The 12,319-nt window shown below is 41.7% G+C and overlaps 2 protein-coding genes across 8 annotated transcripts in view; one reads left to right on the top strand and one right to left on the bottom strand.

Annotated features, from left to right (window-relative positions):
- Lsm11 (U6 snRNA-associated Sm-like protein LSm11) overlaps positions 1-8,083 on the top strand; it is a 65,000-nt gene extending 56,917 nt beyond the window's left edge. Inside the window, exon 5 of the mRNA XM_083120198.1 lies at positions 7,890-8,083. Within this exon, the coding sequence (XP_082976324.1) occupies positions 7,890-8,035 (146 nt within the window). The 3' untranslated portion in view covers positions 8,036-8,083. The remainder of the gene's footprint in view (positions 1-7,889) is intronic.
- The window catches only part of Eip74EF (Ecdysone-induced protein E74), a 776,515-nt gene that overhangs the window by 584,259 nt on the left and 179,937 nt on the right, over positions 1-12,319 (bottom strand). The gene's annotated exons all lie outside the window — the stretch shown is intronic.

The following is a 12,319-nucleotide window of genomic DNA, read 5'->3' as shown; positions in this document are numbered from 1 at the left end:
GCAATACGTGACAGGAATTTGAAAGCCATCGAACTTTCGTGGCACCCTGTAGCATGGGAGAACATTCTTGAGAAGCATTCGATGTGGATGGAGGCACAATTACTTCCGTTCGTAAGCCATGTCGGCGATAACAAAAGTGAAAACGAGAGGCCTTTTAACCGCACAAATTGTCTTCTTTATGCATTGCGAGCGAACGTAAGCAAGGGGTCTGAGATTTTGTCTCAGATTACGCCGCATGAAGGACGACAACTTTCACTTCTCATCGTTCCGGGTTCGAATCTAAAGACTGCCACAAACGATCTCCATTAAACCACTCTTCCTGGTTGAGTGAACTTTGATTCTCAAGTCATCAAAACCGCAGCGATCTATATAATTTTTTTCATGTACAGTGCACTTTCGTTAGTCATGTACTTCAGGGAAGGGTTTTCCGTGACAGAGAAGACACACAGAAAGCTATTTTCTTCTAAAGCCTACTCATTTGATAGAGTTGTGGGGCTCTGAATTAAGTGTGAATAGTTTGTATTTCGGTGACCAGCTAATATATTTGCAGTTAAGGGATTCGAACCAAAGGTTCCTGCTGGCGTCTTATGATGTTAGTGCTATAAAGAAATTATTATAGTATATCTTAAAGTTTTCATAAACCAAGAAAGAATCATAAGAAAATTCAACCCACACTTGGTAGCTCGTCATGTGGGAAGTAGCTCAATGGGTTGGTAAGTTTGGAGACCTGTGAACTAGACCACCGCGGCTCCATTTTAAAGCAAAACTCTGGTATTTTGTTATTTTTAATTGTAGTTGAACAACATTTAATTACTATAACTTTCAAGCATCGTTATCGGTTCAAAGCGGTATCGGCTCAGTCCTCCACTACCTATCTCCCCAAGGGTAGTGAGGTCCGAAAAACACTCGCTCTGGAGACAAGAAATTGATACAAACAGCATTTCTCAGCTTTCTCGATCAAATTCCAGATAAGCAATCGAGTTTGTATTGTTCGGTTGGAATCCTCCCCACATCCGTGAAGACTCCTTTGGGCCTCGAAGAATCTGGGATTCACCGTTAACTTCGTTCTTCTCACTTTCAAGCCGTCCACTTTCCCAAAATACTGTTATGCCGTCACACTTTCTTCACTTTCTCGCTGGCTTATTGGGCGCATTGGTACGCAATTTTTAGCAAGGGAAATGTTCCACTTTGGATCAAAGCATTGTTCACCCGTGGAAGAACAGCCCTGGCTAGATCGTGGAGATTATATATTTTAGGATCTCGCAAGCTCTGATATTCTGCGGTGATTAGGTGGAAAGACAAGAGCAGAAGAAAAAAGATGGATAACTGGAGAACCTTGAAGAAATAATTAAACAAGGACCTCGAGAATTAAGCAAGGCTGAAGGATCGAAAAAATGTCTAGGGCTAAGCCGATGTATCGGTATCGGAAAGTAACTGTTGGAATTAATCTACCGATGCCAGCCAATACTTTTACGATATATTGGTCTTTCACGGGGTCCGCGAAAATACCGCGTGACATTTTCGTTGAGTTGTAATTATCCTGGAAATTATGCAAAATTTAAACTTTATTTTCTTTTGCAAAACTTTTGCACGAAAAACTGTTTTTTAACATCTATTTTAATATTATGATGTGACTTTTTAATATTGTAAGGCAAATTTCTTGGCAAATTGAATCATATAATTGGAGTATTTACACACCAATATTGATCAAAATTTTGAACAAATGTTGAAATATCTGTATCGGTAAGAGTATCGGCATCGATATCGGCTCAGCCCTAAAAAAATCAATTTTTGGAATCAGCGTTGAATGCCTCCTATTTTCCAAAACTGAGCATCTTTTCTCCGTACTTTTCTTTTTGCACACCACGTAGATTTACTTTCCAGTTGTCTAGAAATGTTTCATTTTCCTTTTGTTTAAGTGACTCCCTGATGCCGTAGTGGCAATGCCGTTGCCTTGTATTCAAGAGGTTCCGAGTTTGATCTCACTTTATGCAGGGTTGTAGTCGAGGGTATACGGCGGTATATGCCGGAACATGGGAGCACCTTCTACCGCCATGATTAGCGACGAAAATATATTTCTAAAAAAGAAAATGCAAATAAAGGTTTGCGTTGCTCGACTTCATAGGTGTATAACAATAAAGTACTGCTTACATGTCTGCAGTCACCAAGTGTAAGCCACATACAATCAACACAATACGTGAACAAGATACACATTATATATAGAGCTTATGTTCGAGAAGTTTAGTGAATATATTTGTAGCAATTAACATATTTGAAACCCTGCCATTACTTTACGAACGCGCTTTGTAAGTCAAAAACTCCTGCTATTGAAAACCTTTCTCTCATCCTTTACTAGTGACGCGCCCAAGAAGAGAGGTTGATCGGAGTCAATAATCACCTTTTAGTCCAATAGGGATCATAGAAAAAAAAAGGACAACCGCCTTTACGAAAATCCTGCCACGCCACTGTTATTTGTTTATTGAAAGACAACATAGCCTGCTCGAATTATTGTCATTTCCACGGATTGGCTTTCCTGCCAGTAGGTGTCTTAATACTTCCATAGCAGTGCTAAATTATCTCCTGACTCCACAATGGTAGTTTGATAGGTGTCAAGAATAGTCTAACGAATACTCGGTTACAACAAGCATATTACAATTATGAACAATTATAATTAGCGCACATGCGGAAGTGAAAGAAGGGTATTCTGGAAGTTCAAAACGCACACGTCCTTGCAATGAAAGTAAGTCTTATTGCACGGCTAACTAACTACCTGTTTCTTGACGGAAGTGAAGTATAATGCAGTTTTTCCTTCTTTCCTGAAATTCCCTTCAAACGTCCTTGAGATCTCCGGCAGACGTTGTTGCATGCGCGCAGACATTTGCCTCAAGGAGCGCAGGAGGGTCATATTATAGCTTCAGAACGCGCCATTCCTTGCACGAAAACATGCTATAAATATGTGGATGCCCAGGGACAATAATTTACTACAGTTTTTGAACAACGGTTTTCATGTAGAAAAAGATTTGACGGAATCAAATCTATAATGTGTTGCAACGAGAGCGAGACAGTTTTGTTGATCTCGTGACGAAAACGAGAACAGTTAGTCAATGAAGACTGGAAAGGAGTTTTTGTTTTAGGCCCACTTTATGCACAGATAGGCCAATCGGGACTGGACCTAAAGTTCGGTATCGAACCTTGATGTCAAAAAACGGCGACGTTACCACTACGCGGACAATCAAGGGGTCCCAGGTTCGATGCCCGGCGAAGGCATATAGTGACTCGGATCCCACTCTAAACTGTAAGTCCCGATTAGCTTGTTGTGCATAAAGTCGACTTATAACCCAACAACAACTTAAATAAAAGCTTGTGCTTGGGTTTTTCTTTGAAGTCTGTTTTATGCACAGATATACCAATCGGGACTGTACAGTGTAAATGGAATCCGAACCACTGCTTGCCTCCACCGCGTATTGAACCTGTGGCCCCTTGATTACAACGTTATCACTACGCCGTCAGGGAAGAGGAACTAAATGGAATATCTCTCAAGTGTCTGTAGGAAGGGAGCCACACAGAATTAACATGTCAACAAAACTTAGTTATATGAGGAATATGACAAAACTGAAAACTCCCTGACCAGAAGGTGCTTTCCCATTTATCCGCAGCGGGAACAGAGACAATGCCTTGCTCAGGACTTTACCATCGAGACATTAACTTTTGCACAAAGGAGCCCGGCCCGAAGTGGGGCATGTTTTGGAATCGACGTCGATCCAGACAGAAGCAGGAGTGAAGTTGAGAGAATCTCATTAACAGCACAGCATTCCCAGAAACTCACTGCTCCGTTGATGGCATTTTGGAGAGAGAAGTCCCGCAGATTTCCCGAAGAACGCCATTGATTCTACAGCTCGCGAAACAAAGTGTCCACCACCGCCACACCCGGAAGCAGAGGCCGCAAGCATTCCAGTCGAGGCGGCTTCGTGCACGGAGAATTGCGAAAGGTCTTCGCAGCTATTCTCGATTGTAGCAAAGAAACAGAGCCGTGCGATACTTATTGATTTCCTGGGTCATTCATCCCAGCCCCCCTCTCTTCCCCAGGAACGATTGCTGAAAATAAGATCCGTCTACGATAAGCTGTAATAAGTGGTCTAGTTGTCCGAGAAGCCTGCTGACCAACTGCCGAAGCTTTACCATCACACGATCTCTGTCTGCCTAACTCTAGGATAATCAAGCGAGAAGGTGTATACTCGTAGCAGCATTCTGGGGATTGATTGATTTGGTTTATTTTACTTCGCTTTTCTTCCACTTTTTGGATAATCGCGAAGATGAGGATGAAGGTACATTCACAAAGAACTCTCACGCTCAGACCGGGATTCGAACCAAGGATACCTGGCGTCGTAGCGCGCTGTGATAACTACTCCGCCACGCAGGTCGGCATTCTGGGGAAGAAAAGACATAGTACGCCCAGGAAAAGATACATCCATCACCTACCTCCCGACTGCCAGTTTCCCTCCCACAATCCTACCTAGAGGTGTGGAGATCTTCAACCAGTAATGGAGTGACGTGGGGTCAGCACGTCGAACCCCCAGCCGTTATAGGAGATATCCGTGACCGGGTTAAGATACTCGTAGCTCCCCAATTTCCTCACGATGGCGAGTTGCCACCGGTCCTATACACAGGCAGAGAACCCAGGCGGACTCGAACCCATGCCGTCCCGCAGTCGGAACCCAAAGCGCACAGCGCCTAGGACCGCACAACCACGGAGGACGACTAATTTTTTATATATATTATCATAAATAGTATTGTGCAAGCATAAACTTTTCGTACTGTCCTTTAAAGCCATATGATCCCAATACAATCGTTGCCTTCCAATAAGTTCAGAGAGCATTAATAACCATGGATTTTTTAAAAAAATGCTAAACAAATATATTTTCATTATTTAATTTTATTACTTGGTATGTCTTTCGGGAGAGGGGGTCCGGACCACCCCCCCCCTAAATATGTCCTTGTTAGTAAACGTCAACATTTTCAGAAGTTGGAAAATGCAGTGCTGATGCGGCAGTGTTCGATTTGAAGTTTCCACCTTCTGGAGAGATCTACTTTCGGATGTCGTTAAAAGAGTATGAAACATCGTAATTCTTCGCCGGTTTAAATTTAGCACCTCCTACTTCTTGCCGCTTCTTTCGCCCCACAATCGTGTTCGTGCAAGGGGGCCGAGGCACCCACCACATCGCGGCGAGGGAAGGAGGAAGCGGTCTGGCAACAGCGTGCAAGAATTAGCAGGTTTGCAAGACTGCACTCCGCTTCTCAGAAAGCACGCGAGTACGTCATTCATCACGTGACCACTCTCCCCCCTTCCACGCTGCTTCTCTTGCAGTTATTTCCGCATTGGAAAGGTGAAGGGCCTGCCGTGGTACAGAGCCCTGCATCGAGGTGCAACAACTATCTTTGTATGCGGTGGACGTTTCCCAACCGTGGAATTCGTTTCGAGAGCGGAATGTTTTTGCCGATCGGCCCGAAGGATTAGCTTGATATCGCAGCTGGTGAAAAATATGCCCGGGGGGGTCCTATTATAAGTAAGGTCGAACGTCCACATGGTGGGAGGGCGTCCAAGGTCACAGGACTTCAAGAGTAAACGCATGGACGTTCGGATGAACTAGGGGAGGGGGCATTTCATGGTCGAGGCAGAGTAGGTCAGGGTCCATTGGGTAATTCGTAAGAGCAGACAAGGGCATCCCCGGAAAAACACTATGCCATCATCGGGATCCTGCAGAACATTTCGCAGCTGCACCTCATCTGCATGCGCGAGTTTTTGTGTTGTCGCTGTTTTCTTGAACTTGCACACCATTCCTGCAGGAAGATTGGTTTGTAACTTTTTGTATGGATTCAATTTTTGCAGAACGGCATCTGGTTTGCAGATGGCAAAAAAAAAAAAAAAAAAAATGCACCTTTCACCTCACCTGCCTTCCGACCACTGTACTTCCCTTGCCTACTTCGCCAAGTTGAACCGTGTGGAGTTCAATACTTGTCGTATTAACAGTATCCGTGACAATTACGCACCAGTTGCGCATTTATTTCAATATCGTTGGAACGGGCACTACCGCTTAGAAAACTCTTGACTATACAAGAGAGTATGAATTTCTTATGGTGATTATTAAGCTAGACACGATGTTTGAAAAATACGATGAATGAGTATTTACAGAATTCCTTATGGAAAATCAACTTCAAGTTACGGCTAATCAAATGGGAGTTTCGACTTTTCCTACCACTAAGACAGTTCAACGTGTCCTTTTTCCTTCCATGTACTTTTCTATATCATTGGATGTTTGATATTCCCGAGAGAACGAATAAAATAAAGGTCCCATAAGCGTTATGCATTTCTCCTTGCCTCCTACGGTCATCCAGGCAGTTTTGCCAAACCTGATGCGCATAAAAGAGCAAAATTTCACCGTAAATGGAGCTAAAGTTGACTTTGAAGGAGCTAGATTAACGAAGGCTGCATAAAGTGCCTCCTAGGGTAATTTTAGGTGTCCAAGGAATGGGGGCACTGCTAATACCCTTAAATTGATGGCAATTTATTCTTAGCTTTCACCGTCTACATCTGGCGGCATCATCCATCTCAATAATCCACAAATGGTTGCATGAAATAGGAAATGAAGGAATCCCGGATAACAATATTATGCCATCTTCACGTTAGCTACGGCGCTATAAGAAAACAGCTGAGTAGGTAAGAGGGGTGGGGCGACGCAGCCACAATATCACACCAACATATACTCATGGCACTGGCGTATACTCAGTCCAAGATCTGGGCTATGTCACGTGGTCCTAGGCTATGAATAGAAATAAGTTTACCAACTTCTAAGAACTCAGGTTACCAACTCATAAGAAATCATGTTGCCAACTCCAGAATCACCATCATCATCTCACTGATATGAATAATTTTATTTAAAATTTCTGATCGATTCTTCTCCTTGTACGTTCACATTTTCGTATCGTTACTACTAGTTGAAGGCCAGACAGGCTGTATTTCAAGCTCTATACTTTAAAAAAATAATAATAACCGTATTGATGCTTCTTGTCTGTCCTGGCAACATATCACCCTCCCCCCACTGCCCCGATTCCTCAGTTTGTAGCAAAGAGGAAGACCGCGTCTTGTCCTTGCGCCACATACAATGTACTTCCCGGTTGGATCATGACGGCGGCAGCAGTTGCTTGCATTTGCGATGCAGACTGGATTCGTTCCTTCTTCCGGTGCTGCGGGTAATTCTCCTCATCCTGTTCCTGCCAGGTGCTCTCCCTGGAATTTACGCAGTGTTATTTGGGGGGGATGATATGAGACTTGGAAATCGATTCGTTTACACTACTGGTATTAAAATTGTACAACATCAATGAATCAATAACAGAGACAAGAAAAACTTAGCCCGAGAAATTAATTCGTAAATCCGTAACTGATTCGGACAAAATGTTTGGAAGTTTCCTGTCCTGTCACAGAGCTCCCACTATATTTTCCAAGCCAAAAATGCCAGACTTGGAGGGTTTTCAGATACCTTTAAATGTCCCAACTCCGTGACGAAGTGCTTATCACAACACGCTAGGACGCCACGGTGGCCAAAAGTGGCAGAAAAGCGAAGTAAAATAAACCAAATCAAGCAAGGTATCTTTAAAAACAATTCCAGACCTGTATAATAAGTTAATAGTGCTTATACCTTCTTTGCTAGCACTCCTATATTTTCTTCATTCATTTTTTTAGATAAGGTGGCTCAAATGGGGTTATGCCCCCACTAACCTCCCTGCGCACACCTGACTGGCAAGCTCTCGCATAACATATTGCCAGCAATTACATTCATACAAACTGCTTTTCTTGAATCACAACATTTTTCATAAATGCATCTTTGTTTCAGGTACGCCCCTGAAGCACTCGAGATACTCCCGCCCCCGTGTGGTGATTGAGAAGTCCAGCAAGAAGACAGAGATTTGCCATCGACATGTGAAGCAGCTGCTCATCAGAGGGGAGCAAATCGTCATGGTCTCCGTTTTAGACTTCTGACTACTGTTATGCCTTTGGTTGTTACGTGTGTATGTGCGTGAGTGTGTGTGTTAAGAACGAAAAGGAATATAGTTTTTTTTTTAAAAAAAAATTGTTTGGATAAAATTGTTTTCTATATCAACCCGAGCCCCCTTGCCTAAAAATGAAACAGATTTTGCAATCGCATGCGTCTGAAGTAAGTGTTCATTTCTTCGAGTAGCGTCTTCTTTCAGCTGATTGCTTTGGTTTATGTTACTTCGCTTTTCTGTCACTTTTGGGCAATCGCGGAGATGAGAGCGATGATATGATGATGCTGATGAAGGGACACTCACAAAGAATACCCACGCCCAGGTCGGGATTCGAACTTGGAACTCCTGAAGTTGTTAGCGCTGTGATAACGACTCGGCCACGGGATCGGCTTTTATAATTATCGAATTTTGAGTTATCTTTAAGACACCGCAGAACAATATTAGTTCGAAACAATTATTTCCAGAAGGAAAATTGGGGATACGGTGATAGTGATCGGTAATGGTAAGTAGACAGAATTGACAAATGTCGAAAGTGCACAAGAAAAACACACTAAGATATCAACCTTGCTTCGCAGAACTACTTGCACTAGTGTAAATATTATTGAAAGTGACATTTAACAGCATTTATTTCGGTCTTTTTACAATAGCAGGTAATACCTATATGTCCCATATTGCAAAATGTTGCACTTACGGTTCAAAACACATGGATACAACCTGTGGATTCTGCCTATACCATAAATATTGTTGCCAACGTGGTGGCCGAGGAAGTTTAGTGATGGTCGAGTAATCCCACCAATGAAGATTCCTGCTTCGAATTTCGGCTTTGATTTTTGTTATTTACCGTCTCTTTTCTTCCGGTTGTGGCTAATCGCGACGATGAGGTTGACCGATGATAAGATGAAACTGATGAAGGGACACTCACAAAGAACGCTCATATCCAGGCCGGGATTCGAACCCGGGACTCCTGGCGTGGTATCGCGGTGTGCTAACCACTCCGTCACGGAGGTCAGCTCCCGGCTTTGGCATGAATGTTCCTTTCCATCGCGATCAGCCAAAGAGTGTCATGAGGAAAACACCACTGCAACAGAAGCCAGTTTCATCGTCATTTGGACTAATAAAATTTCACTATTATCACTGCTTCATGGGGAAAAGTGTACAATTGCAGAACACCCATATCCCTCTTGAAGATAGAAAGACGAAAATAGAATTGATATTTTCGAATTATTAATAACAGTGCTTGCTTATTAAACATGTTCGGTCCTGAAAGTATTAATTGAGGACACCAACTCGACAGCTATTTAGACAATTAATTAACCTAAATAATGAAGCATTCGAGAGTATCCTAAACGGAAGAACTGCTGAAATTTAAACAAGAGAGCAGATTTGTGGGAAAACCCAGTTGAAGCCAGGACGGAGGCAAATGCCGTGTGCTTAATGTGCTCCCAATCGGAACATTCAACACAAAAGCCATTGTCTTCACCTCTGCTCACGAAGAATTCTCTCTTTTTTTTACAAAAAAAGAGGACTTTTAATTTGAATAACGCTACAGTTCTCCCCCCTTTTTTCGCTGCGGTTTGCAGTTCATACAATGGAAAGTAAAAGCGAGCATCCTCAGAGATTGGGTTGCGTAAAGGTATTTTTTTTATCAACAAATATTTTATGTATTTCTAAGAATCGTAGAAAGGTAGGTAAGTTCCCCCAATACAGATTTGCGGAAAAATATTAATGGGTACATGGGTATGGGAGAATGGGGTATATCTCTCATACCTGTAATAGAAATTACGTTTGAATGTGCTTATCAAGTCTTTTGCAAGGTAAAGACTTGATAAATACATACAATTCGATAATTGTTCCACAAATACCTGTAGTGAGTAACATATGCATAACGAATTATTGTGAGAATATATGCTCCCATATGTGTTACGTCACCATGATTCAACCAAATTGAAGATCAAGCATATAGATATTTATGAATTTGAACTTTATCCGAGAGTTTTCATCTAAGAGAATGTTTAACAAATTTATTTAATGAAGAACCACGTTATTATATAAAAACTGCTTTATAAATAAACATTTCCCTTGCAACAATTTAAAGAATACAATTCGTTGAATTAATTAATATGGGAAAACCTATGTTGGACTGTCCTTTCGTACAATATAATCTGCCTCGATAGCTTCAATGAGTAAAGATGCAACGTTGCGACTGGACACAAACTATTGGTTTGTTGAAGAAATTTTCTCAGAATATTCGACCAATGTCTTACTTAGTTCCCATTCATACGGATTTTATTTTTTATATCGCTTGATTTGACTTGCATTATTTTTCTTCGCTTTTTCTGCCACTTTTGGCTAATCGGGAAGACGAATGATGATACGATAACATTGATGAAGGAACACTCGCAAAGAACACCCATGACCAGGCCAGAATTCGAACCCGGGACTGTCATGATGCGCTGTGATAACCACTCCTCCAAGGTGGTCGGCAATTTTTTAAATATCGTTACGCGTACTTCACTATGCAAGCAAGTGGTTAAGGCTCGGCTGGCGCCAGGCCAGCTTTTTTCAAATTTCCCTCTCGTTTCGAAAAACCGCTATGATATTTATTTATTGAGAAAATTTAAGATACAGCACAGTTGGCCATTTTACACTGAAATTGTCAAAAATGAAAATGCAAAGATAATAATAATAATAAGCAAAACATATTTAAAAAATAATAAAAGTAACAAAATAACACAAAAGTGAGTAGAAATTAACAAAAAAAGTAAAATATGGCACTATTTGATATTATTTACAAACAGTTCTTCTAATAGATGACCGAAAAGCAAACAAACTCTGAGAAAAATATATCGATTCTTGATGATAGATCATTGTATTGTGTGGCAAGTCTGTAAAAGGTAGATCTTTTTCGAATTTCAAGTCTAGGTTTTTCTGTATAAAATAATCTTGTATTGCGAGTTGAGCGCATAGGTACTCTAAAGTGGAATTCCTCAAGAAGTGTGTTGCAGCGGATTTTGCCATTTACAATTTTGTATAAATAACTGAAATCATTCTGCAAACGTCGCTGATTAGCAGTTTGTAAGTTTAGAAAAGACAAGAGATGCGGAGATGAAAAATTGCGTAATGAGGGAAGTATAGCTAGGAAGAAGTGAAAGACTGAATCGATTCTAGAGAGATGAGTGGGGCATTCCATGGACCAGACGGGAGAGCAGTATTCTAAAATCTGAAAAATTGCACCAGCTTAGAATCCCTTCTAGACCATTGATTTGAATTTTCGTGTGATTTGCTTTCGCTGCTATATAGTTATTATGAATGGTAACCACGAAACTATTCTGGGCTGCAACAACTCATTGACTCCCAATGATATCATTACAAACCAGTAGCGTCTGTGCAACCTTCGAACAGAGCAAACTCTATAAAGTTTATTTGGAATGAGTTTGGGTTATTAAGTCAACTTTATGCACAGGAAGGATAATCGGAAATGGACCTGCAATTTAAAGTTGGATCCGAACCTGCCTCCACTGGGTATCGAACCCAGGACCCCTTGATTACAAGGCGGCGATGTTACCAGCACGCCAAGGGAGACGCCCCTTCTGTTGTTTTCTCCATTATTGATTGATTCATTGAATTAATTTTTTTGGGTGCGTCGGCACTTGAGGTCATTTTGCACCCTTCAATGTGTGCTGGGAAATATCCCCTTATCTAAAATTCCTACTTAAAAATTTAAAACAGTGGGTGTAAAATGTCCCTTTGGAAAAACTAAAAGTGCAAGGTTGTAAGATGACCTGCACAAGACAAACACAACATATTAAAGAAATTTCACACGAACATAGTCCGGCTAAACGAACTTATTTATATTGTCGTCGCTCGGGCGTTGGGCTGCAAGATACAGTCTGAGGATCTTGTGTTGTAACAGCCATAATGGAGGTTCGTCTTGTGTGGAAAAGTAAAAATGTTACGTCTCCCTCCCCCACTGTTCCATCTGACGTCGACATCTTCATAGTCTGCAGACGACGTCGCGCAGCAGCGACTTTCATAGTGAAAGTGGACAAATTCACGAGCAGACCCAGTTTTGGTGAATATGTTAAGTTACTTTCACCAGCAACGGCAGTTTACCACGGCATACGTAGGCTGCAAGCAGCCCCGAAAAAAAGAAAACTGGTAAGATGGAAGAAAGGGTAGACGCGTGAAAGGATAAAATTTTCGCCATCATCTCTGTCCTTGCGAGGAGTAAATGGCAAAAATGCAGTGTACATATTCGGCCCTGTAGATGAGAAAC

Source organism: Lepisma saccharinum, chromosome 3 (genome assembly GCF_977018435.1).
Source record: "Lepisma saccharinum chromosome 3, izLepSacc3.1, whole genome shotgun sequence".
Taxonomy (NCBI): domain Eukaryota; kingdom Metazoa; phylum Arthropoda; class Insecta; order Zygentoma; family Lepismatidae; genus Lepisma; species Lepisma saccharinum.
The sequence above is the reverse complement of the archived record's forward strand: the minus strand, read 5'-3'. Positions and strand labels throughout refer to the sequence as shown.